The sequence below is a fragment of the Apiospora kogelbergensis genome (genome assembly GCF_038363985.1).
Source record: "Apiospora kogelbergensis strain CBS 113332 chromosome Unknown utg000005l_segment0_segment0, whole genome shotgun sequence".
Lineage (NCBI taxonomy): Eukaryota > Fungi > Ascomycota > Sordariomycetes > Amphisphaeriales > Apiosporaceae > Apiospora > Apiospora kogelbergensis.
In genome coordinates this window covers 6,512,866-6,535,254 of record NW_027117422.1, presented here as the reverse complement: position 1 = coordinate 6,535,254, position 22,389 = coordinate 6,512,866, and the positions used below count along the sequence as shown (strand labels likewise).

Sequence of the window (22,389 nt, the reverse complement as noted above, 5' to 3'; positions counted from 1 at the left end):
CTTCCATGGCCCCCCTTGCGATTGGGCTGCCACATACCCAACCAACGGCCCCGTCGTTCTTCTTAGTAAGCTGAGTAATGTGTCAAAAGGAGCGCTAGTATGAAACTACACGCTGAATCCGGGGTACGGTTTCATGTGACCTATTTGACAGACGAGCAGGTATGCCTTCACTCAGGCGGGTCCCGTATTTCTCGCACCAAACCAGCTGCAAAGCAAACCTTAGGCCAAAATGTGTACGAAGTAGCATTCCGTATAATGAATGTAACCTCTAGTCGGCTTGGACCATGGTAGAACAGACTCTGGTTACAGCGAACCTGGCTTAGACTTCGCCTCATGCTTAGACAGACCGCCGAAACAGAGGTCTGAAAGATTATTATTCACTCTACACGCATATGTCGGCTCGGCAGGTAGATAGAAGAAATAGGTATGGCCAGGGAAGTGATTTCAGGTACGAAGGAATCCAAACTCAGATAGCATGCATAGGGGTATGAGACGATAGCCCTACGTCTGTCACCGTTCTCTGCATTGGTCCCAGAGACTTCGGAACCACTTGCCAAACCTCTTCACTTCGTCCTAATATAGAATACTACGTCTGATGAGAATTGGTTGAGATCACGGGCTCTACGAAACGGTTGACCATAAGACTGTTTCAGGCGACGATGTGAGTATGTGCACGTCAACAGCAAAAGCTCCATATACATAACATCACACAGAACAGCCATGATGCTTAGATTAGGACGATACCCACTGGACATCATGCCTTCCATCATCTCAATGTCTAGTGACAGCGCCCTGGATCCGACGAGGGTGGCCAAAGCGAGAATATGTGGGCGGGATATCCCATATGTTCTCTGGTTATCGAAGAGAGTGGGTGGCCTTCAAACCTTGAGCATGAGGCGATGGCGGCGGTATGATGGAAGGACGTCCAAACTCGGCCACTTGAGGTTTCTCCCCACGCGCGATGAGTTGAATCATCATCAACTTTAGTTACTGGACACTTGATTTCCTTGAGTGACTGGACGTGGTGCATCCATCCGTGGCATTGAACGTGTTGTATTTTGAGAAGATTAAGTTTAACTCTGTTACTCAAACGTCTATGGGGAAATGGAGCATCCCATGTCGAGAGCCAAATAAGCATCTTCTGCGACATCATGTTCAATGCCGTGAGTGCCGGGCGTTGGGTGTGGCCCCTAAGGCTGCCCAACAGGCGAGAGAAGAGAGCATTGTCATAAGGAGCAAAAACTTCAGAGTTTATTCAAAGACATGGGCAAGTTTTGTGCCTTTTGTAGCCAAGCAAATTTCCATGTCCCCGGAGGTTCCCGCGATCGAGGCCAGATCAGACCCCACGGGACTCTCCGCGAAACAGGGGTCGAGGACCCCCTGCAACAACGCAACCTTGTTCCCCTCAGACTGCGGAGCATCGTCCAATTCATCCTGGTTTTCACCGACCGTTGACGAGTCCAGCCAGAGACATGCAAATATCGGAGGGCTGGATAGGAGAAATCAGATGCAATCTTCGGCGGCGACGGAGAACACTCGGCAGAACCAGCAACAAGTCAGGGAAAACAACGAGTGGTCCCGATTCGGGAGTCCCGAGTCGGACGTGCGGCGAGTCGCACATCCAGCGGCATGAGCCATAAACCCGGCCGCGACTGATTAAAGGACGCTGCCAAGTTCGACAGAACGAACTCTATTCTGTTGCCGACAGCATATCATCCCCCTTGATTTCATCGGTCAATGCGTTCAATTACTCAGGGGTAAAATGAAGTCTTTTACTAAATATTCGTCCGGCGCAGCTTTACTTACCGTGTTGTTTCTTCCAATCTCTCGCTTCATTCATCCTCCTCCTCCAAAATGCTAGCTAAGCATCTCGTTCTGGTCTTCGCTGCCGGCCTAGCCGCCGCCGTCGAACCCCTCGTCGACCTCAAGTACACCAAGCTCCAAGGCACGGCTCTCGCCAACGGCGCGACGCAATGGTTGGGCGTGCGGTACGCCGCGCCCCCCCGTGGGCGCCCTGCGCTTCGCCGCCCCGATTGACCCGCCCGCCACGGCGCCGGGCACCGTCGAGGACGCGACCAAGTTCCAGCCCATCTGCCTGCCGCGCAGCGCGTCCGACTTCACCATGAAGCCCAACAAGCGCTTCACCGTGGCCGAGGACTGCCTGTACGTCAACATCTTCGCGCCCAGCAACGCGACGGCCGCGGGCGACAACAAGCTGGGCGTCCTGTACTTCATCCAGGGCGGCGGCTTCCAGTCCAACTCCAACGCCAACTTCAACGGCAGCGACCTCGCCGTCTTCGGCAACATCCTCGTCGTGCAGGTCAACTACCGCGTCGGGCCCTTTGGGTTCGCGCAGAGCAAAGAGGTCGCGGCGGGGGCCAGCCTGAACAACGGGCTCAAGGACATGATCCAGGGCCTCAAATGGGTGAAGCAGAATATCGCCGCGTTCGGCGGTGACCCGGACCAAGTCGTCGCGGCGGGCGACTCAGCAGGTGCCACGGGCGTGGCCATGCTCCTGGCGGCGTTCGCGGAGAAGGACCCGGGCCTGTTCAAGGGTGCCATCATGGAGTCGCCGTCCGTAGCAACGGTGCGTACGCTCGCGCAGGGGCAGGGACAGTACGACTGTCTGGCCAATGCAACGGGGTGCCTGGGGACATCCGACTCGCTGGCGTGCCTGCGCGGGCTGAACGCGTCGGCCCTGCAGACGGAGCAGTGCCAGTTCAACCCCCACCTCGACGGCGACCTGGTCAAGACGCCGCTGCTCGCCAGCTTCCAGGCCGGGGCGTTCCTGAAAGTGCCCACCATCGCGGGCACGTGCAGCGACGAGGGCACCAAGAACGTGCCCCAGGACACGGACGACGTGGCGGCGGCGCGGCGGTTCGTCAACGACCAGGCCTTCGGGGCGCTGAGCAACGCGTCGCTCGACGTGGTCGAGCGGGTGTACCTCGACGCGCCGCAGCCCGTCTTCGCGGGCGCCGGGCGGCTGTGGCGGCAGGTGGCCAACGCGCACGGCGACTTCCGCGCGCACTGCATCGCGGCGCGGCTGCAGGACGGGCAGGCGGCGGCCGGGGTGCGGACGTACAACTACCGCTACGCCGTGCGCGACCCGGAGCAGGAGGCGCTGGGGTTCGGGGCCTACCACACCGTCGAGCTCAACGGCGTCTTCGGGCCCGACAACACGGACGGCGCGCCGCCCAAGAGCTACCGCACGACGAACGCCGCCATCGTGCCCGTCACCATGGCGTACTGGGCGGGCTTCGTGCGCACGCTCGACCCCAACGCGGCGCGCGTCGCGGGCACGCCCGAGTGGAAGCCCTGGACGGCCGAGGGGCGGGAGCGGCTGCGCTTCGAGACCGGGGCCATGGGCATGGAGAACATGAACGACACGCAAAAGGCCAATTGCGACATGCTCGACCCGATGCTGCCGGCCATCGAGACGCCGACCGATAAGCCGGGATCGGTGGAGTTGAAGCAGAATTAGGCAAGAGCTGTCTAGAACGACGGAGTTATAGAAGAGTAGGTACATGACTTGATGTTGCCTATTACATAGTTCATTAAAGGATTGCAGTCACCAAGATTAGAATTGAAAATAATATAGGGCAAAATACCGAGTATATTGACACACAAAGTCTGCCATTCAATGACCCCCTCACCTACCTACCTGTCTCGTGTACGGGCTACCTGCGACACGCACGCGATGTGTCTATCCTATTTTCATCAAAGATCCTCCAACAAGAAGCGGTACAGCGCGGTCAAGACTGGTATCTCTGCATAGGATTGCAGGCCAGTCCCCGGAGCCACGGCGTTGTACATTTCCGGAGCGGGTGGGTTCTCGGTGCCCTCGTGCAGCCTGATGTACTCGCGCTGCCACTCGGTGTGCCGCCAGTACAGCATCTCCCACAGCACGTAGGCGGCGCACCAGTGGTGGCCGGTGCGCCACTCGCGCAAATCGCGCCGTTTCTCTTCCCGCATGCGCTCGCGCTGCATGCGGATGATGAAGTAGGCCACGTGCGCCTTGTGCTCCCACGCGGTCTTGTGGCCGGTGACCGCCCGCAGCCCCAGGAAGTCGACCAGCACCTCGTGGTCCAGCAGGAAGTTGAGGTAGCCCTCGACCTCGTAGTAGGGCGGGAACCTCGACGCCACGTTTTTCCCCTCGTTGGCCCGCAGAAAGTCCTCGGCGTACTCCTCCAAGGCATCCTCGATCGTCGGGTGCTCGGTGATGTATTCGAGTGCCCGGTGCATGCTGGGTCGGTCGGGGAGGGTGGCATCAATGCCGGCACTCCATACTCTACCGTAGGCCCTGTCGAAGGCGCCCTCTCGGTTCCAGGCGAAGCTGGATTTGCTGGAGAAGATCCGTCGAATAAGATCAGACATGATGATTGTTAATGGAGTACTGAATGTTGGTACTGTTGCTCGACGATAATGTTTGTGCCAGGTCAGATATTCTAGTTTGCGTGCCTACAGCTTCTTATAGAAATCGTGGGCAACGTATCCCCTTTGCTACTTGGAGTAGCAGTAAATGGAAATCAATCGCATTGTTTCCGACAAAGGCCGGGCTGTAACAATGGGACCATGAAAGAGGTAGTGGTCTTTTGATTAGTCGACCGTATCCATACTTTGATAGTCTCTGGGCCTAATCCAAACTGTACGGTTTGTTATCGTCCCGCACGATGTAAACCTCGCCCACGAGGATGAGACATCCCACCACCATGCAGATGGCGATAATGGGCAAGTTGACTCGCGCAAACTCGAGTTCGCGGACGCGGATATGCTTGCGGGCCAGGATGTCCCGCCAAAGAAGACCGGCCAGCGATCCGCTGAAGGCGATGCTGAAAGCGCCGTAGTTGACACCCAGCGCCATGCTGTACACCGTGGCCCAGAAAGTTCGGTCGGAAATGAAGTCCACCCCTCTTGGTCATGGATCGCCATCCAGGATTGGATCACGCGACATAGTAGGATGGTGGTGCCGATGTTGGTTCCCGCAAACTAGGAAACATCCAGTAAGCACATATCCCGCGTCGCATAGCCTGCCGGCGAATGAACTTACATTGCAGAGGATGACGGAGAGGAAGGCCATTCCGCCAATGGCGCCCAACGTGCCTGTCTTGAGAACCCAATGATCCCAACCGTAGGCAAAGACAGCCACCCAACCCTTCGTTACCAAGGCCTGCACCAAGACGAACATGGCCAGAGCGAAAGGCACCAGAGCTAGCGGCAGGTGCGTCGCCACCGCCGTAACCGTCGGAAACGTCTCATGCATCCATGTCCTGCCATTCTTGAAGACGGAGACGAGGGTGGCAGGGCCTTGCGGTTTCTGCGACTGTAACTTCTGTGAAATCCGGCCCTCGAGGTCCTGTGCCGACTTTTCCTCCGAGGGTGGCGGGTATGGTTCAATTCTATCCTCTCCCGAACCATCTCCATGATGGCTCTGGATGAGCAAGCCGGCCGTGTCCTTTTGCGTACTCTTCCCGCTCTTCTCACTCAGTGAGTTCGGTCTGCCTGGAGGCATGGATGCATCATAAGAACCCAGACCGGACTCCTTTCTGGCGTCTTCATCCATAATCTCCTGATGAGCCCGGGCCAGCATCACTTCGGTGCGGCCTTTCCGGGCGATCTCGCGGGTCTCTTTTCGATGAAGCCAGCCCTGCGAAATGTCCCAGCAGAGCATGAGAAACGCGGCGGGGGCTGTCACGTAGAAGACGGGCTGGTCGCCAATGAACTCTTTCATGGCATTGATGACCAGGATGCAGGTCAGCGTCAATGCCATGATGACGCCACCCGCTGTCGCGCCGCGCTTGTCCAGGAAAGGATTCATGATCTCCTCGAGGGACAGAAGCTTGCTGTCGTCACCGCCGACGTTATTGTTCTTTTTCTCCTCCTCCTCGGCGGTCCCGCGCGCATGGGGGATGTTGGGGTTGACGGGCGGCTTGGCCTTGGCCTCCTCCGAGAGCTCGTGCATCTTAATGGAGATGGGGATCAGGGACTCGTCGGCGAAGATGATATAGAGCAAGAAGGGGAACAAGACCAGAGCGGTGACGAAAACAGGCACGATCATGTTGGCGGTGTAGACGATGAACTTGATGCTGAAAGCGCCGGCGAGCACCAGATTGGTGGGATTGGAGGAGACCAGTGTGGCCGAGGCGATGTTGGCCACGGCGAATTGGGTGTAGATCCAGGCTCGCGGGTGAATGATGTTACTCGAGACCCGTGTCATGTACGCCAAGAAGGCCGTGCCGGAGAGGATGATAGGGTCGTTGCCCACAAAGGTGCCCAGGCCAAAGAAGAAGAGGTAGAGGTATAGAAACAGCTTATGCCCGACCTTGCCGCCCTTCTGCAGGACCTTGAAAGCTAAGTACCGGATAAGACCAGAGGCGTCAATGGAAATGGCAATGTAAGCCAGGGTGATGAAGAAGGCCATAATGGCAATTGGCTCAATCTTGTCGGAGTCTATGGTGCCTCCGTACACCTCCTTCCGGCCAATGGCGAGGATAGCGAGCAGGAACAGGTCCGCAATGAGCGGGGCCGTGATGAAGTTGACGGGGAACTCCATGCGCACCCACGTGGAAGCATCCTTCTGTTCATGCTGACGACGTGCTATTATCCGCAGGGAGGCGAGGGTGTCCACCAAGCCATGGACGATCGGCCGGGGGAAATACAGAGGGATTTTGAATGGAAACAAGACGACGACATCTTGGTCGAAGGAAAACTTCATAAGCGAAACGAGCTAGAAGAAGACGGGCAGCGTAACGACTACAAAATACTTACTTGTGACGATAAAAACGATAAGGGTGACGATAGATCTCCAATCGCGAATCTTATTGGTGTCGAGGTCGACGCCGCTCGCGCTATATACCATGGTGGAAGCAAAGACTTGAATCAATTGGGAGGGATCTTATTTCAGGGAGCGTGAGAGCCCCGACAGCGAGAGCTCCGAGTTAAGCTGGGCGGATTCCGATATATGTATCCACTAACGGCGACGACGCTGGGCTAAGCAGACACCGAGACTGCCACTTGGCTAAATCGATCCGACGCAGTGGTGGCCAATCATGTAGAATATGGCGCCATACATGGGCGGCGGAGTGGGAGTGAGAGTGAGAATTGCTTGGAAAAATGGAAGGGCCGAATCGAGGGGAGGCTCTGCTATCGACGGGATAACAGCCGCGAGGCAAGAATGTAGGAAGCAAGCAATCAATCGGCGAAGCCGTGCCGAAAAACCGATGTACGATGGCGCAGGCAGGGCAGAACCCCGAGTGTCCAGGGCAAACAGATGGGCACACGTGCTGGGAGATTATCGGGATCACAAAGGCAGATCGTTTCTCGGAATCTCGTCCCAGCCTCCAGCGGCCGTCCTGGGTGGTGGCACACGGTGGCTTTTTATCAACCGCGTGCAGTCTCGGTCAGATGCGATGAGCAAGAGCATGGCTGTGAGAGAGATAGATATCTTATTTTCTTCTTCCGGCCTAGGTGGTATTCCCTGGGGCAGCGGGGTTTGGCTGTTTGGCGCGCTTGCCCAGCTATCCTGATGTCCCAATTACGACGGCAGGGCTTGCGTGTTCGCTGTCAAGTGGTCTTGGATCTCCGTGAAGTCTGCATGTGGCTAGCATCTAGCGAGCATCTAGCGATGGGGGAGGAGGGCACAGCCTCACTGGACTGCCCATGACCCGGAAGAAGGCGATCTGCTTTCAGTCAACCGCGGCAACCTTACGTGAGACGAGAAATCATTTACGGTTGGCGCAACACAGTCACGAAGCAGGTTTCTTTACCAGACTTTCAGTCGTCAGTCGATGTCTTGCTACTCGATAGACGTTTCCAATGTGATGGTTAGCGTTTTCCCACGGAATCTTAAATAGCAGATTGTCGCGTTGGTCGGAACGGCACCCGGCGCTCTAAAGTGCTTGCTGGATGCGCTTGGTCCGCGATACTTCGCATTAGTGTCCGATGGTGCACGTTTGATAATGCCAGTGAGGTGTCGCTTGCGTACGTGCCTTCGCGGTACGGGGTGCTCGCAATCCGGCCGAAGATTGTCTTTATTCCGACAGCAAGTGGGACAATGGCGCTGACGTCGACGAGACACGGCCAGATCCGAACAAGTCGCCTGACGATCGAAACAAGCTCCAGCTAGCAGACCGAAGAGCCCACGGCCCCCGGGTCGATCTGGGGTCCAGTATTGGCATCCAGGTGGGAAGAGGAAGAGATAGAAGAGACAGGGCCACTTGGGCGGCACGACAGACGCTCCATGGCACAATCGCGGCGGGAGAGAGCAATGGGCCGCCGTTGACGGTGTGCCGTGTTACAGCAGCAGAGCAGGTGTGGTATTCATGAATAGGGCTGTCAGTTGATCCCAAGTGACTCCTACATGTATGTCTTGGAGGTACAAATGTGTGTTGACAGATCTTGGAATTCCGGGACCCTACACTACTGCCCACACTAGGATGGAAGAGCCCGGGGAAACCCCGCTAAAGCGCAGGAATCCCCTAGCATAACCCCAGTAAACCCCAGTAAACCCCAAACCAGGGCCCAAGGTTAGCGGGAATTGCTGCCTACATTTCTTCACTAATAACTGTACTGAAGCCAAGCAGGGAAAACGAAAAGAGCTGGGATGACATTTGACAGCTTTTTGTCTTCTCGTTGGCCGAATCCATCCGATCGGATCCCAAGTCAAAAAGGCTGGACCGGGCCACCACCTGCAATCCGATGCTTGTCTTCCTCGGCGACAAACTCAATCAATCATGGCAGCCTGGTCGTGGCCGTTGTGGTCGTCGTGGTCGTCGCCCAAAGTGATACCGAGCTTTTCTCCCAGTGCAGCGCTTTTGCACTTTCGATCCATCCATTCGGGAGATTTACGTTAGGTGGCTGCATGCTTACGTCGCACCAATGCCGTGACAATTCGATACCGCCTTTTGCATCTCATCGTGACTGGTCGAGAATCAAGCAAGCGGGAATCCAGGACCGGCAAATGGTGAGCGTCACTGGCTTTCTATACGACGTACTTGCATCCTCAGCACAGCCCCCAAGCCCCCTTCTGGTTTTTGTCTCTCCTCTCTCCCCCGCGAAAACCAGCTGCCGGTCTAGTCCAGTAGTGAACTCGCTCGCTCTGTGCTTCTTTCCATGCTGCCTGCCGGAGTAGCAATGTTGGGTCAGACACGTAGATCCATCACCTAGGTGCGGGTGAAGCTGACATGGCCATCATGATCTCTCTCGTTGCCCTGGACTTTGGCCTGGCTCATCGAGCATGTACCCATTGCCCAGTTGATCCAGTCTTCTTTGCCCGGCAGCCCAGTCCAACCTCATGATGCGGCTGAGGCAATGTCTTGACGTGGCCGCTTTCCTATCCCTCTGCCTGTCCGTCACGTCGCCCATTGACGCCCTGCATGCGGCTCTGTTCTTTTTGCCCAGCCTACAAAACTGATGACCCGACACGCAACACCAAAGGGAGACAGAAGCATTTACTTACATTGACATCGTCGCATGGTTGCATGCTCTTCGCTTCTTCCTCTTGAGCAGCAACATTCGCCGGTGCTCGGCAAGGTCAAGGTTTCGTCCCGTCCCTCTTCCGACATGCCAGCCGTGTTCCCCGCTAGCCCGCCGGTTGCCTCCCTCGTGAATCGCGACCCAGTGAGTAATCTAACGGCCATAATCTCGTCGCTCGCGACCAACTCGACCCCCGAACTCGACGACGCTTCCTCCCTGGCAGGTCATCTGCGCGTGGCCTGTGTCTGGCCAGTATGGCCCGGGGTCGAGAATTCTGTAAGCCATATCAACCAATGCATACATACATGATGTCGTACATATTCGGCCCGCCGTGTCGTAGTTCACGATTGGTTTCGCTATGGGTCCTTTATCCACAATAGACATCAGCCCTACTACTGCTGCCCTTTTTCTCCCTCCTGCATACGCGTCGTCCCAACTCCACTGCCGTCCCCCGTAAGGTTGCCAGATAGCCATACCGCCCATGGTCCGCGCCGAGTGTAAAACGAAATCACTTACTCATCGCTTTCGCCCGTAGCTACTACGCCCTCGTAGCAGCGTGCATCCTTGCGCGCAAGACGGAATGGCTCAGGAATGCCTGTCTGGCCGCCGGCCTCCTCTTCCCAGCCATCGCCGCATTCCACGGCATCGTGCTAGCCGCCATGCACAAGGACGGTCCGTTCCTCCAAGCTCCCCGATCGATTTGTGCATGGCGCCCCCCACTAACATGCAGACTAGGCGCCGTCGATATGGATGTGTATGGGGCATTCCAGTTGTGCTCCATCGGCATTTTGGCCGCCCCCGTCACGGTCCGCTGGTCTAAAACGTACTTCTACGATCCGGCTCGCAATCTCATCTTCTTGTGGACTGGCTTGATCCTTGCCGGCAAGTGAATTCCCACCCCAGTATGGGCATGGCCTAACAGAACTTACATAGGTCTGCTGAGCTTGACTGTCGAGTTCTACCGCCTCGGGCCAATTGAATGCACCCAAGACAAAAATGGGACAGTGATCTCGCCCACCTTGAACCAGTCGTTCCCCTATCAAGACGTCACTTGCGGGATCATCTGTACGGAGGATGACGGGCCATTCTCGACGCTGCGCCAGGGGTCCACCAACGAGATCTTCATCATCCCGGCGCCACAGAAGCTGACCTTTGGCGCGGCCACGCTGCTAGCCGCAGCCTGCTGCATCCCGGCCATCCTGTCCATGGTGTCCATGTGGAACAAGATCCTCGAGATCAACTGGAAGCGGCGGTTCGGCAACAAGCGGGACGTGGACCTGGCCGAGGAGATCGAGGGGACCAACGGCGCCACTATCGGCAAGATGATGAACGTCAACGACATCATCCGCTCGTTCTTGAGCGTGGTGCAGATCCCCGTCTTCGTGGGCGCCGTGCTCGCCATCATGGTGATTGGCGAGATGAACTTCTGGAGCGAGTCGGTCAACTACCAGACCGAGCCCGTCTCCAGCATCGGACAGTGGGCGCCCATCGTCGGGACCGTCTTGGCCGCGCTGGGCTCCCTGTATGTTTTGGGGATGCATCCGCGCATCCCGATGCCAAAGAACCCTACTCCCTCGGACGGTTCTATTCACCCACAAAACTCGCCGCAACAGGGATTGAATACGCAGCCAGGCACAACGGAGCACATCGAATTGCACACGTACCCCCCCACCGAGACACAGCGGAGATTTCGGGGATATGGGAAGCCGTCACAACATCATACACGAGAGCCCCATGCAGCAGCACGCCACGAACTCCCCCTCGATGGCAGCCACCCGCCAGACGACGTCCCCGACCAACCCCGCCTCCTCGCCCGACCTAGAACGCAACCCGACCCACGACAGCGACGCCGACGTGCGGTCCGACGCGGGCGGCCGACGGAAGATGGCGCGCATGATCGGGGACCTGGGCCGGTACATGGGCACGCCGGCGCCGGACCTGTTCGACGACTCCGAGTTCAAGCGCGGCCGGGCGCAGGACTTCCCCGAGATCCCGGGCGAGGCCACGCGCAACCCCGACCTCGGCCAGATCCGGCAGCAGTACAACCCGCCGCGCGACGACTCGGAGGAGGAGGCGGCGGGGGCCGCGCCGCTGCGGAGGTCGCGGTCGAGGGCCGGGAGCTTCACTAGCGTCGCGGCCGGCTACGACGCCATGGGCATACCCATCAGCCGGGCGGCGTCGCCCAGTCGCGGGGAGGAGGCGAGGCGGCGCGCTCCAACACGTTGCCCGTGGCGCGCACGCCCCGAGACGAGGCCGGGCCCTCTCTTGCCGCCGCGGACGCGAGGGTGGCGCGGCCGCGGCGAAGAGACACCCTGGAAGTGCCGTCGCCTGCGCGTCGCCACGGCTCCTCGTGGAGCAGCCCGCAGATGACGAGCGAGAACACGGTCGCAAGCATGGAAGAAGCGAGCCAGGAGTCCAGTCCTCCCACCATTGTCATCTCTTCCGACCCCGAGGCATCCTCGACGCGGGCTCCGGCGACCTCCACGCCAGACCCAAACTCGGAGTCCCCGAAGCCAGAGCGCGTGTCGCCAGGATGAAGGAATGTAATGCAACAAAGTCCGATGATACTGAGGAAACTCGCATGATTCAGAGGCCCACGGACGTGCTCATGTGGTCATATGATGCTGCTGCAATAAGATGAGACATACTCAGCCGTTCGCTGGTAGCCAATGGCGCGAATGGCGGCTTTTTGGAAATTCGATAGAAACGGCCGCCGCCAGCTTCCTACGGGATCTAGCCGACTGAGCCAGCCCATTGACTACCACACATTTCGACATTGTAGGAACCCGTCGCGACTGCGGTTACTCAAGGTTGGCGGCTTACAGCAACCCTTTCCCTACCGCCTGAGGCGGGCTTGCCGCTTGAATTCCAAGCCAGACCCCATGGGTGCGGTTACGTGGCGAGAATAGCGTGGCAGGCGGTCATTTGAGGTCCAGAATTGACAGGTTAGCGATAGAAGGTTATGTTCAGGTTACGGCGTCAGGACAGAGAAATGAGTGCTGGGCTTCACAACTCTATTCGCCTTTAGGCATAATCACAATTAATTATCACACTTGCAAAACGTTGCTTCTTGGTTTCAATCGTCATGCCCCGTCTGCCCATGCACGTGCCTGTTCTATCTCTATTGCCACTGATGCGGTGTAGTCGAGCAGGACAATTTTGTAGAGGGACAAGCCAGCATACAAATTCAGGGTCTACGGGGGACGATCCTTGGGGGGCACTGGGGGCGCTGGAGCTACAGCGTCAAATGCGCTGTAGCAATGCCCCGCACCAAATGTTCTGCACAAAATAATTTTATTGAATAGCTCCTCATCAGCCGGCAGTGTATCCCCCATCCGCCACCAGGACCGACCCGTGCACGAAGCTGCTCATCGGAGAGGCGAGGAAGACGATGCAGTCGGCAATCTCCTCCATCGTCGCCATGCGGCCCAGCGGCGCCTTCATGATCATAGCCGTCACCGCCGCTGCCGTTTCGGAGCCCGGCTCCAGGTCCCTGGTCACCAGCGGCGTCTCCGTGAAGCCCGGGGCGATGGCGTTGATGCGGATCCCCAGGGGCCCGTACGTCAGGGCATCGGTGCGTGTGAGCCCAATCACTCCTGTTATTGTCGCCAATGAGTTGGCATGATGAGTACAGACACGGGTTTCATTCGTTTCCCCTGCTTACCGTGCTTCGCGCTCGTGTAAGCGGCCGTCGACCGGATCCCCACCAGGCCGAGCATGGAGGCGACGTTGACGATGCACCCGCGGCCCTCCCTGGGCGACGCCACCTCCTGCGCCGTCATGATGGCGAGCTCCTCCTTCTGGCAGCGCCAGACCCCGTGGAGCAGGACGTCGGTGACGTTCAGCCACTCGGCCTCGTCCATCTCGTGCGTCCTGGCGCCCGACCCGGCGATGCCGGCGTTGTTGACGGCGACGTCGATGCGGCCGAATTTCCGCTTGGCGCCCGCCAGGCCCCGCCTTGACCGCCGCCGCGTCCCGGACGTCCATCTCGAGCGGCAGGACTACCACGCCGGCGTGCTGCTCCCGCAGCGACGCCGCGGCGCTCGCGAGGGCGTCGGCGTTGATGTCGGCGAGGGCCAGGCGCTGCACGCCGGCGGCGGCAAATGCGCGGGCTGTCTGCCGGCCGATGCCTTGGAAAGCACCGTCTTGTCAGCCATCGCGCGATTGCCTAGACTTCCTCGGCAGTGAGGGGGAAATGGGGGGTTGGGGTTACCCGACGCTGCGCCCGTGATGAAGGCAGTGCCTTTCAGGAGCCCGGCCATGGTTCGGGGCTGGCTGGCCTGGGATGAAGTGCTGTTCGCTGCAGTAGACCCGACGACGTATGCGTGGGATGGCGCAGTGTGATGAGCGCGCGAAGCACGGGGTTGTCGGAGTGCGAGCCTGCAATCAAACCTAATCTCTGGACGTCGGGGGTTCATTTTTGTAGTTCATGGCCCCCTCAAGGCTTGCGATACCCCGCGCTACGTGACAACTCGTGCATGCCGCAGGAAGATTGAACGTGTGACGGCGTGCTCTCACATCATTACAGCTGAACCTCCTATACGCTGGAGCTGAATGATGCGTATGGGCCGTATACGAGCCCAAGTGACGCGCTTACACTGTCTTTTGCCTGTTGAGCCCTTGATCTTGTTCGGTAGGGAATGTTCACTGCAGACTGTAACTATTCGCTACCCACAAGTCAGGCGTCCCGATTTCCCTGACTTGAGCCTTATGGATTTAGGTCATGCTAAATGACCCTACCACTATATCAGCCTTGACTCCACGATTAACAGAACCAGAGCGACGGGTATGGGACGGGCCATGGCTCCGCAAATGGAGGCCAGTGGTGGTGCTACGACTACTAAAAGTGGTGTGCCATGTGTCATGTTGGTGCGTTCGTTATTATGGCACCGCTACTAGAAAGTAGAGAGAGCCACCTCACCAACTTTATTCCAACCACTTTCTTTTTCTCCCCTCGGGTGCGAGGTAATAAGGGATGCTTTTCTTCTTGGGGCAGGCCGGACATGACGATGCTATATCTCGGACATGCGCGTGTCTGTGCCGCAGAAGAGAAGGAAATCTCAGCCCGTCCTGGGGGGGGCAGCTGACAGGCGGCGGGGTCTCGGGCTGCTTGGGGTAAACAAAGGCGAGCCAGTGAATGATGCATCGTCTTGGGGTGGGCATCTTCTCCATGGTTAAAATGAACCCGCCGATGCTCCACGGATCGCCATGTGACGGGCCAATCCGAACGTCGCGCTCGCATGCGTAGTGCAGCATCTGTAACGCCCTTGGGCATTGCGAACTTCCAACTCCAGTCCTGCCGGTCCTGCCCACGGCGCTTCCCGAAATAGCAGGTCTTCTAGCACATGTTGTCCAATTGGTGCATCGAGGCGGCTTATGCGACAGACACATCTGGGGACGACTTGCTTTTCGACAGCGCGTGTCCCCCATCCCATCCCCTGCCATCCACACCCTCCCATCTTCTATTGGCGCCAGCCGTTGGGGTGTTGCCCACCCGACGACAGGTGCGCCACACCACGTTGCGAACGACTTACCGCATTCATGCACCTGCTGGAGGTCGTCGCCATGCTCCTCCGTCGTCCTATTTCCATCCCTAGCCCCAAGGATCCAAGGATCCAATAGAGCCCCCGATACGGTCCGTCGTGACAGCGCTCCACTAGCGGTGCGACGGGGCGACTTGGCCACCTTCTGGCCACCTTCTGGCCACCTTCTGGCTACCCCATCCACTCTGGCGAGTGCTGGACCCTCAGCATAAGGCAAACGCTCGTCGTCTCAGAAGGATGTGGCGTGTGTTTATGTGTGCGTCTCTCTCTGTGTGTAAGGTGTGTGTGTTCGTCTGTTAGCTTGCCTGGCAATCTACCCGATACTTCCTATTCGCCGGCGTCGATAGGAGCACCCTGCCTCCGCGACCGGCAGACTGACAGCCCATGTCGCCCCATACGAAGACCGAGTCCGGCTAATTATCGAATCCTTTCCACCATCCTCCTGGGATGATTACGAGATTACTACATGTACTACTGTCTCCCTCTGCTCCCTCTCTCACCCTCGGACCAAAAGCAAAGGGCTTAGCTTTCCCAACCCCTGTCCAGAACCCTGTCGTTCAGCACGCGAGGCCCCCGCCTTCCTGCATCGACGAGTTGGCTTACTTTGGAACCCAGATTCCGACGAGTCTGAGTCTGGCACGAACTGCATACATCTATCTATCTTGCCTGCTGCTGCTGCTGCTGCTGCTTGTGGCAGTGGGTGGTTCGTCACATCACATCTCACTCTGCTACTACTACCTGCTCCGCATTAGACTTGCCCAAGACACCGTTACTTCACCATGTCTTGTAGGCATCGATACGACTCGCGACCTTACCACACACACTTATAAGGCGCCCACCGATTGATTGTTCCTGGCCACGCTCGTCGCACGCTTCGGCCGCAGCGCCGCCATGGCCGGTCGCTACGCATCGGAGCCGCCCGCCGGCCAGCAGCGCACCGTCGACCACCCGCCGAACCGCAGGCAGGAAATCATCGTCGTCGGCACCATCGCCCTGGCGATTGGCATCACGGCCCTGAGTCTGCGCCTCTTCACCCGCGTGCACATTCTTCGCAAGAGGATCAAGCTCGATGACTGTAAGCATGTTCCTTCCCCCGCGAAACCCATAATCCTCGGCTTGTTGGACGGACGGATGCTTATGTGAGAATCCCCTTCTAGACTTCGTCGTCCTGGCCATGATCTGTGCCATTGTGGCATTTGGCTTGACACTTCAGCGTACGTAACTGCATCACCCCCGAGCCGATTCACTCGTATGAGACACATTCTCTGACAACCGAGTGCAGAGGTGAACCATGGCCTAACCTACCATAAATGGGACATACCCTGGGACAAGTGGGCGATTGGATACCCGTTGGTAAGCTCACCACGTTTGGCCGGACTGCCATGACCGAAGCTGACTCGGCTCCCCCCGCCCATCTAGTACGCCGTGATCGAGACGTGCTTCTACACGCTGAGCGTCGGCTTCGCCAAGCTGTCCATCCTCTGCTGGTACCTGCAGCTGTCACCCGAGGAGTGGTTCCGCTGGTCGACCATGGCCCTGATCGGCGCCGTCGCCGTCTTCTCCGTCACCTACGCCTGCGTCAACCTGTTCCCGTGCCAGCCCGTCGCCGCCAGCTGGAACTACAACATCGAGAACAGCACGTGCCTCGACACGTGGGGCGGCTACCTGGCGCTGAGCATCCTCAACATCGTCATCGACGTCGCCACCTTGTCCATCCCCATCCCCATCCTGCTGCCGCTGCAGATCACGGTGCGGCAGAAGATATCGCTGATCGCGCTCTTTGGGGCCGGCGCCATGTGAGTAGTCCCCGTCCTCGGACGACAAATGGCATGACTGGCTGACACACATCCCAGAGTCTGCGCCATCACCATCGCGCGCGCCTCCATCATCCCCAGCCTCAAGGCCAGCGAGGACCGGCCCTGGGACGTCACCATCGACTACCTGCTCGCCTTCCTCGAGATGAACATGGGCGTCGTGTGCGCGTCGGTGCCCGCGCTCAAGCCCTTCTTCATCCGGTACCTGCCGAGCCTCGTGTCGTCGCATCTCTCCCGGGCCGTCTCGCGCAACACCCCCGGCGGCGGCGGCGGCGGACGACAAGACGGGGGCCCGAGCACCACGAACAACAAGGGCACGCCGCACATGTACCACCTGAACACGGTGGTCGAGACGAACCGCCAGCGCCGGCGCATGCAGTCGCGGTCCTACGCGCTGGGGTCCCGCGACGACAACCACCACAAGAGCCACGGCGGCGGGACGGTGGTGACGACGAAGACGACGGTGACGAGCGGCAGCAGCGGCGGCAGCAGCAACAAGAAGGGCGGCAATTTCCTGAGCAGCATCGGGCGGAGCTGGGCGGGCGTCGACGACAACGACGACGACGACGACGAACTGCGGCTGTGGCCCTCGTCGTCGCCGCACTACTACTACTCGCAGCACCAGCACTCGAAGAGCGACGAGATGGTACTGGAGGGGGCCGGTCGGCGACGACGACGACGCGGCCCGTGGTTGTGGTCGACCTCGAGACGGTCAGCGCCAACACGATCGAGGCCCTGCACGGCGGCGGCGCGGTGCACACGGCGAGCGTCTCGGTCGACGGGTCGTCGCGCGGCCAGCAGGGGGCGGGCATCAGCGTGTTGAAGGAGACTAGTGTGAGCTACGAGCAATAGCAATAGTAATAGCAGACAGACATCGATGCCATAATCGAATTAATACATGCATGGCAATTAGCGTACAATTGTCGATGTCATAACGTGATGTTCGCAAGCACTGGCACTGAGGTGGTATTTCGATGCGCCACAGCGGCGGTGCCTGGTTCAGCCACAGACTAGACAGTTTTTCCCGCCATTTCTCAACTCAAATGTTCAACGCATTTCACAATATCCTTGTCAAAAACCAACCTTCGAAGCTATTACCTGTATCCTGTGATATACCACCACCGTTATCCTTGTTCCTCATGCAAAAATTCCCTGAGAGGTTTCAATGGATGTTACGGGGACTCGGCCCGCAGATAACCACCGTTGCCATTCCGCGACCGGCTGAGAGAAAACGCACAGAGTTGGTTCAAATCAACAATGTCGAGCTGCTGTCATCTTACAACTGGGTCGAAACCGGTAGTCCTCCCATCATCATGGTCCCAGGTGAGATTTGCTTTATATCCAGTCTTGGCCTCGGAGTCGTTGGCTCATCATATGTCTTGTGGTCCCTGCCACGTGGAGACATCGGTACTAAACACGAACGGGAAACAAAACAGCGAAGCTAATAAGAGAAATAGGAGGGCCACCGGTGCTAAAGACCGGTGTTTCGTTTCCCTTGGATTACACCAAACTGGCTGCTGGCTTTTGTTCTAAAGTTCCTTCTTTATCTGTGCGGCCAGTCTTACAAGCCATCGAACTGACACGACCAGACTTCCACCTCAAGGACATCGATATAGTTACCAACGGCGGCATTCTTGGTAGGATGATCTCGTTCTGTGGTTTTCATCATCGCAAACCCATACCCTTCAGGATCAATGCATCCGTTGTCCGTGGTTCGCTTATACTGGGGTTTCCCGTGGGCAATATGCAAGAAAGAGTGAAAGACTCACTTGCGAGGATACGGGGGATATACATATACTCGGCCGTCGCTTCGAGGATGTAATGGCCGCCTATCCGAATGGACTCGAGGGAAGCCAGTTCCATGTTCGCATACTTCGTTATGACCTGGGGCCTTTGGCGTGTGTAGTTTACGGCGAAGGTGACGCGACCATTGCGCCATACGGGGACTTTGCAGCTGCCACGCCCGATTCAGCCGACATCATGCCTGCGCCGGACAATGGATCTGCAACCGTAGTCGTCCGGGGCGTCTGACGCCACAAAAGCATGCCGTCGAACTGAAAATGTGGAATAGTAACCCAAGAGAAAGATTGAGGGCGAAACAGCAGATGTGGTTAAACCGCAGTAAATATTTAGTATCGGGATATCGTGCTCGTGGCGCCACCGGCAGCGCCGCAATAGGGGGACCCATGGGAGGATGTCCAGGACTATATGGCTCAAGACGACGCCCAGTCTGCCCTGGACAAGCTGCTCCTTTTGATCCCCGATCTGAGAGCCGCCGTGCGAGCTAGCCGCAACAAACAAGTGACCCTGGTCTTCCGCGAGGGGCCCTGCGACACGGTGGAGGTGTATAAGAACAATGAGCAAGACAGCCTGGTCTCGCAAGCAATGATCAACAAGCTCTGGGACACCCCAAGGCACAAGACCTAGAGTTGCTGTATGAATGTAGACTCAAAGAGAGAAATTCCTTGATACCAAATAACAACTTTCAGCGGGGATTCTGCTCATGTCAGGGCCCGCCTCTCCTCGCCATCATTGCTTTCACTGCTGACCAGAACCTTGACTCTTGCCGGAACAGCTCCCTCGCGCGACCAGCCATCGCCTAGCCCCGAGTTCTTTTTTCTTCTTTCTTTCTTTTTTGGTTCAATTTCCAGCTGTCTTCCCACCTAAGAGAAATGAAAGGGCCCTAGTTTGCATTACACAGGTGCTTGATTGGCCTCGGTATTGTTTCACTTTCACCGCCCGAGACATGATTCTGGCAGCATAGCTGCTGGCCACCAGGACCTCGAAGGTTGGTTGTCGTGAACATTCCCCATTTGATTCGATGAGCGGCGTCCTGGCTAATCTCGCTTCTACCAACCATTCGTGGCGTAGGGTATAGCGAGTACCATCGACGTTGCCTTCGTCAGTGCTAGCTGCTACTAGCACCTCGAGGGCCTCCGCTCATCCAGGGCTGTTATACAACAATAAAATAGACATAATTATTTGCCAACTATTTGGACTACTGCATCACTCGATCACGCCAAAGACGGCATTCGTGTGAATTGTGTTTGTCCGACGTGGGTGAACACCAAAGCGATCAAGCAAGTCTGTGAAGACGTGCCTGGGCTCGAAGACACGATAGTTCCGAGTGTGCCGCTTGGCCGCATCGCGCAGCCCGAGGAGATAGCGGATGCGATTGTCTTCTTCAGCTGCCCACGAGCTAGCTTTGTGACTGGCTGTCCTTTTATCATCGATGGAGGGGCAAGCCTTATGAGTCAAAGGTAGAGATAGCTCCATGTCAAGACTGCTGCTGCCTGATAAACTCGACTAAAAAAGTGTCATCGATCTTGGCCATAGTGGCGTTATATTCTGTCGCTTCACGCGTGAGAGCTGCCAGTCGATCTGGTGTTGAGATACTGAGTCAGAGCGAGGAAGATGGATGGATGGGTAACTCGCCAGATTATGATGGCAACTATTAGAGGCATGTACGGGGAAACAATCCATTTAGAAGTCCTGTCGTTAAAGCCGTAATATGACCGTAAGTAAGATTCCCGTGTAAATTTGTCGTTCCAGCTCTTCACTATGTTCGATCGGCTACTACTTCTCGGCAGCGGCGGGCAAACACTATACTTTGGTGAAATCGGCCCAGACGCCACATTTCTAATCAACTACTTCGAAAGAAGTGCATGGCTCTTCTTCTTGTAATTCAGGGGACAATCCTGCAGAGTGGATGCTAAATATATAGAGCAGATGGTAGGCAATAGAGTACCACGTGAAAGATATAGAACTCTCTTCCTGGGATATGACTAATACTAGGGCTGAGACTGAGACATGGAGTATTTTCGACGTGATAAAAGTGGAACTTTGTGGATTTAAATGTCTAAAGTTCGCGTTTCGCTTCCAATAACGTGTCCCAGCCTATCGGGCTCGTTCCGCGTCATTTACTTTCATGATCGGTTCGAGATGGCCTCCATTCTCAGGCGACTGCCCTGGCCTGGCCGGGCGTGGAAGCCTATTGCCTTCTCCAACTCGAACTTCGCACGCATCCCATTAGAGGAGAAGATAGAGGAGGAGCTCTTTCCTGACTACCTCGCATCGCGTTACTACCCCGTCCGCATCGGCGAGATCCTCAGGGATCGCTACCAGATTGTTGGCAAGCTGGGCTTCGGAGCTACATCGACAGTCTGGTTAGCGCGTGATTTGAAGTAATCCTCATCCGGTCCTGACAAGTAGCGATACCTTCATGCTGATCACCAGTGGATATGCAGTGGCCGCCGACATGTGGCTTTGAAGCTTTTCGTCAACTCGGAGTCCATGGGCAAGCAACTAGAACACGAGCTCTCAATGTATCGGCGTATATCTACCTCTGCTGCAAAACACCCCGGCCGCGAAGCGGTCAGGAACCTGCTGGACTCTTTCAATGTGTCTGGGCCAGACGGTTTCCATAGATGCCTAGTTCATCCTCCATTGTGGGAGAGCACCCAGACCTTCCTCCACCGCAATCCAGTACGGCGACTTCCCTCGCCAGTGCTTGCCTTCATCCTTCGACGCCTCTTTCTTGCTTTGGAGTTTCTGCATGTAGAATGTCAGATGATTCATACAGGTACGTCAAAGAGTGAACGAAGCCATGGGCGAGCAGGCTTTTCTTCGTAACAGCGGTTGCTGACTGTCGCGTAACAGACATTAAAGTTGATAACATTATGTTCGGCATCAACGATGATTCTGTATTTACTGCTTTCGAAGAGCAAGAGTTGCACGAGCCGTCTCCACGAAAGCTGGTTGATGACGGAAGAGCCATCTATCTATCGCGCGAGCTGCAAATGCCAAAGGACTGGGGTGCCCCAGTCCTTTGTGATTTCGGCTCGGCTATTATAGACGATAGAGAACATCTAGAGGACGTCCAGCCCGATATCTACAGAGCCCCCGAAGTCATCCTAGAAGCACCATGGTCAAATCAGATTGATATATGGAACACAGGATGCATGGTAAGCGGTTTAAAGAACTATCTAGAGTCTTTGAAAGATATGGAAGCTAACTGGAATTCGCGCTGTCCTCTAGATATGGGACCTATTCGAGGGTGGTCACCTATTCACAGGACAAGGCATGGAGCACCAGACGTATCGCAGTCGCGCCCACCTTGCAGAAATCGCTGCCTTGCTCGGGCCGCCTCCTAGGGCACTTCTCAAGTCAGGCAAGTCTAGCCACAAGTTCTTTACGGATCAAGGTAAGCTTGATATACCCTATAAATACCTATATGCTCTTCTTTTCGTTACTAATGGCACTTTGCTCCCTTTGTAGGGGATTTTCGTCCGGATGTCCTCGTCCCGAGGACTGTACCTCTCGAAAACCGGGAGACTAATCTGGAGGAGCGGACAGAGAAAGGTTCCTGGCCATGATGCGGAAGATGCTCCAATGGGATCCTGTGAAGCGTTCTTCGGCAAAAGAACTCGCCGAAGACGAATGGATTACGACCAGTATCTAAATCGCAATACATGACGGCGATTATAGGCTTTCAGTAGGCTTGGGAGAGAACGGCACAGGTGATGAAGCTTCGGTAGATAGTTTTCCCGCATCACCCCCTA

General features: G+C 56.8%; 10 protein-coding genes across 10 annotated transcripts; 7 read left to right on the top strand and 3 right to left on the bottom strand.

Annotated features, from left to right (window-relative positions):
- Nucleotides 1–1,151: 1,151 nt before the first annotated feature.
- Nucleotides 1,152–3,481, top strand: PG998_008803 (para-nitrobenzyl esterase; the record flags this gene model as incomplete). Its single annotated transcript, XM_066875619.1, has 2 exons — nucleotides 1,152–1,163; nucleotides 1,898–3,481. 2 exons carry the CDS (start codon nucleotides 1,152–1,154, stop codon nucleotides 3,479–3,481), a joined length of 1,596 nt encoding a protein of 531 aa, XP_066731564.1.
- Nucleotides 3,482–3,717: 236 nt separating this feature from the next.
- On the bottom strand, nucleotides 3,718–4,374 carry PG998_008802 (uncharacterized protein; the record flags this gene model as incomplete). Its single annotated transcript, XM_066875618.1, has 1 exon — nucleotides 3,718–4,374. The coding sequence occupies one exon, from the start codon at nucleotides 4,372–4,374 to the stop codon at nucleotides 3,718–3,720; it is 657 nt and encodes a 218-aa protein (XP_066731563.1).
- A 259-nt stretch (nucleotides 4,375–4,633) lies between these two features.
- Nucleotides 4,634–6,856, bottom strand: PG998_008801 (uncharacterized protein; the record flags this gene model as incomplete). Its single annotated transcript, XM_066875617.1, has 4 exons — nucleotides 4,634–4,862; nucleotides 4,907–4,986; nucleotides 5,048–6,690; nucleotides 6,766–6,856. 4 exons carry the CDS (start codon nucleotides 6,854–6,856, stop codon nucleotides 4,634–4,636), a joined length of 2,043 nt encoding a protein of 680 aa, XP_066731562.1.
- A 2,702-nt stretch (nucleotides 6,857–9,558) lies between these two features.
- Nucleotides 9,559–12,008, top strand: PG998_008800 (uncharacterized protein; the record flags this gene model as incomplete). Its single annotated transcript, XM_066875616.1, is given in 5 exon segments — nucleotides 9,559–9,747; nucleotides 9,942–10,357; nucleotides 10,394–11,131; nucleotides 11,154–11,656; nucleotides 11,668–12,008. The coding sequence occupies 5 exon segments, from the start codon at nucleotides 9,559–9,561 to the stop codon at nucleotides 12,006–12,008; spliced, it is 2,187 nt and encodes a 728-aa protein (XP_066731561.1).
- A 775-nt stretch (nucleotides 12,009–12,783) lies between these two features.
- Nucleotides 12,784–13,334, bottom strand: PG998_008799 (uncharacterized protein; the record flags this gene model as incomplete). The annotated part of the gene is made up of 2 exons (XM_066875615.1): nucleotides 12,784–13,067; nucleotides 13,136–13,334. The coding sequence occupies 2 exons, from the start codon at nucleotides 13,332–13,334 to the stop codon at nucleotides 12,784–12,786; spliced, it is 483 nt and encodes a 160-aa protein (XP_066731560.1).
- Nucleotides 13,335–13,362: 28 nt separating this feature from the next.
- PG998_008798 (uncharacterized protein) lies at nucleotides 13,363–13,659 on the top strand (the record flags this gene model as incomplete). The annotated part of the gene is made up of 1 exon (XM_066875614.1): nucleotides 13,363–13,659. One exon carries the CDS (start codon nucleotides 13,363–13,365, stop codon nucleotides 13,657–13,659), a length of 297 nt encoding a protein of 98 aa, XP_066731559.1.
- Nucleotides 13,660–15,905: 2,246 nt separating this feature from the next.
- Nucleotides 15,906–17,680, top strand: PG998_008797 (Satratoxin biosynthesis SC1 cluster protein 4; the record flags this gene model as incomplete). The annotated part of the gene is made up of 6 exons (XM_066875613.1): nucleotides 15,906–16,089; nucleotides 16,172–16,228; nucleotides 16,297–16,367; nucleotides 16,434–16,810; nucleotides 16,868–17,474; nucleotides 17,537–17,680. The coding sequence occupies 6 exons, from the start codon at nucleotides 15,906–15,908 to the stop codon at nucleotides 17,678–17,680; spliced, it is 1,440 nt and encodes a 479-aa protein (XP_066731558.1).
- Nucleotides 17,681–18,649: 969 nt separating this feature from the next.
- PG998_008796 (uncharacterized protein) lies at nucleotides 18,650–18,859 on the top strand (the record flags this gene model as incomplete). The annotated part of the gene is made up of 1 exon (XM_066875612.1): nucleotides 18,650–18,859. One exon carries the CDS (start codon nucleotides 18,650–18,652, stop codon nucleotides 18,857–18,859), a length of 210 nt encoding a protein of 69 aa, XP_066731557.1.
- Nucleotides 18,860–19,036: 177 nt separating this feature from the next.
- On the top strand, nucleotides 19,037–19,255 carry PG998_008795 (uncharacterized protein; the record flags this gene model as incomplete). Its single annotated transcript, XM_066875611.1, has 1 exon — nucleotides 19,037–19,255. One exon carries the CDS (start codon nucleotides 19,037–19,039, stop codon nucleotides 19,253–19,255), a length of 219 nt encoding a protein of 72 aa, XP_066731556.1.
- Nucleotides 19,256–20,770: 1,515 nt separating this feature from the next.
- Nucleotides 20,771–22,289, top strand: PG998_008794 (kinase-like protein; the record flags this gene model as incomplete). Its single annotated transcript, XM_066875610.1, has 5 exons — nucleotides 20,771–20,994; nucleotides 21,076–21,410; nucleotides 21,488–21,792; nucleotides 21,866–22,031; nucleotides 22,177–22,289. 5 exons carry the CDS (start codon nucleotides 20,771–20,773, stop codon nucleotides 22,287–22,289), a joined length of 1,143 nt encoding a protein of 380 aa, XP_066731555.1.
- Nucleotides 22,290–22,389: the final 100 nt, after the last annotated feature.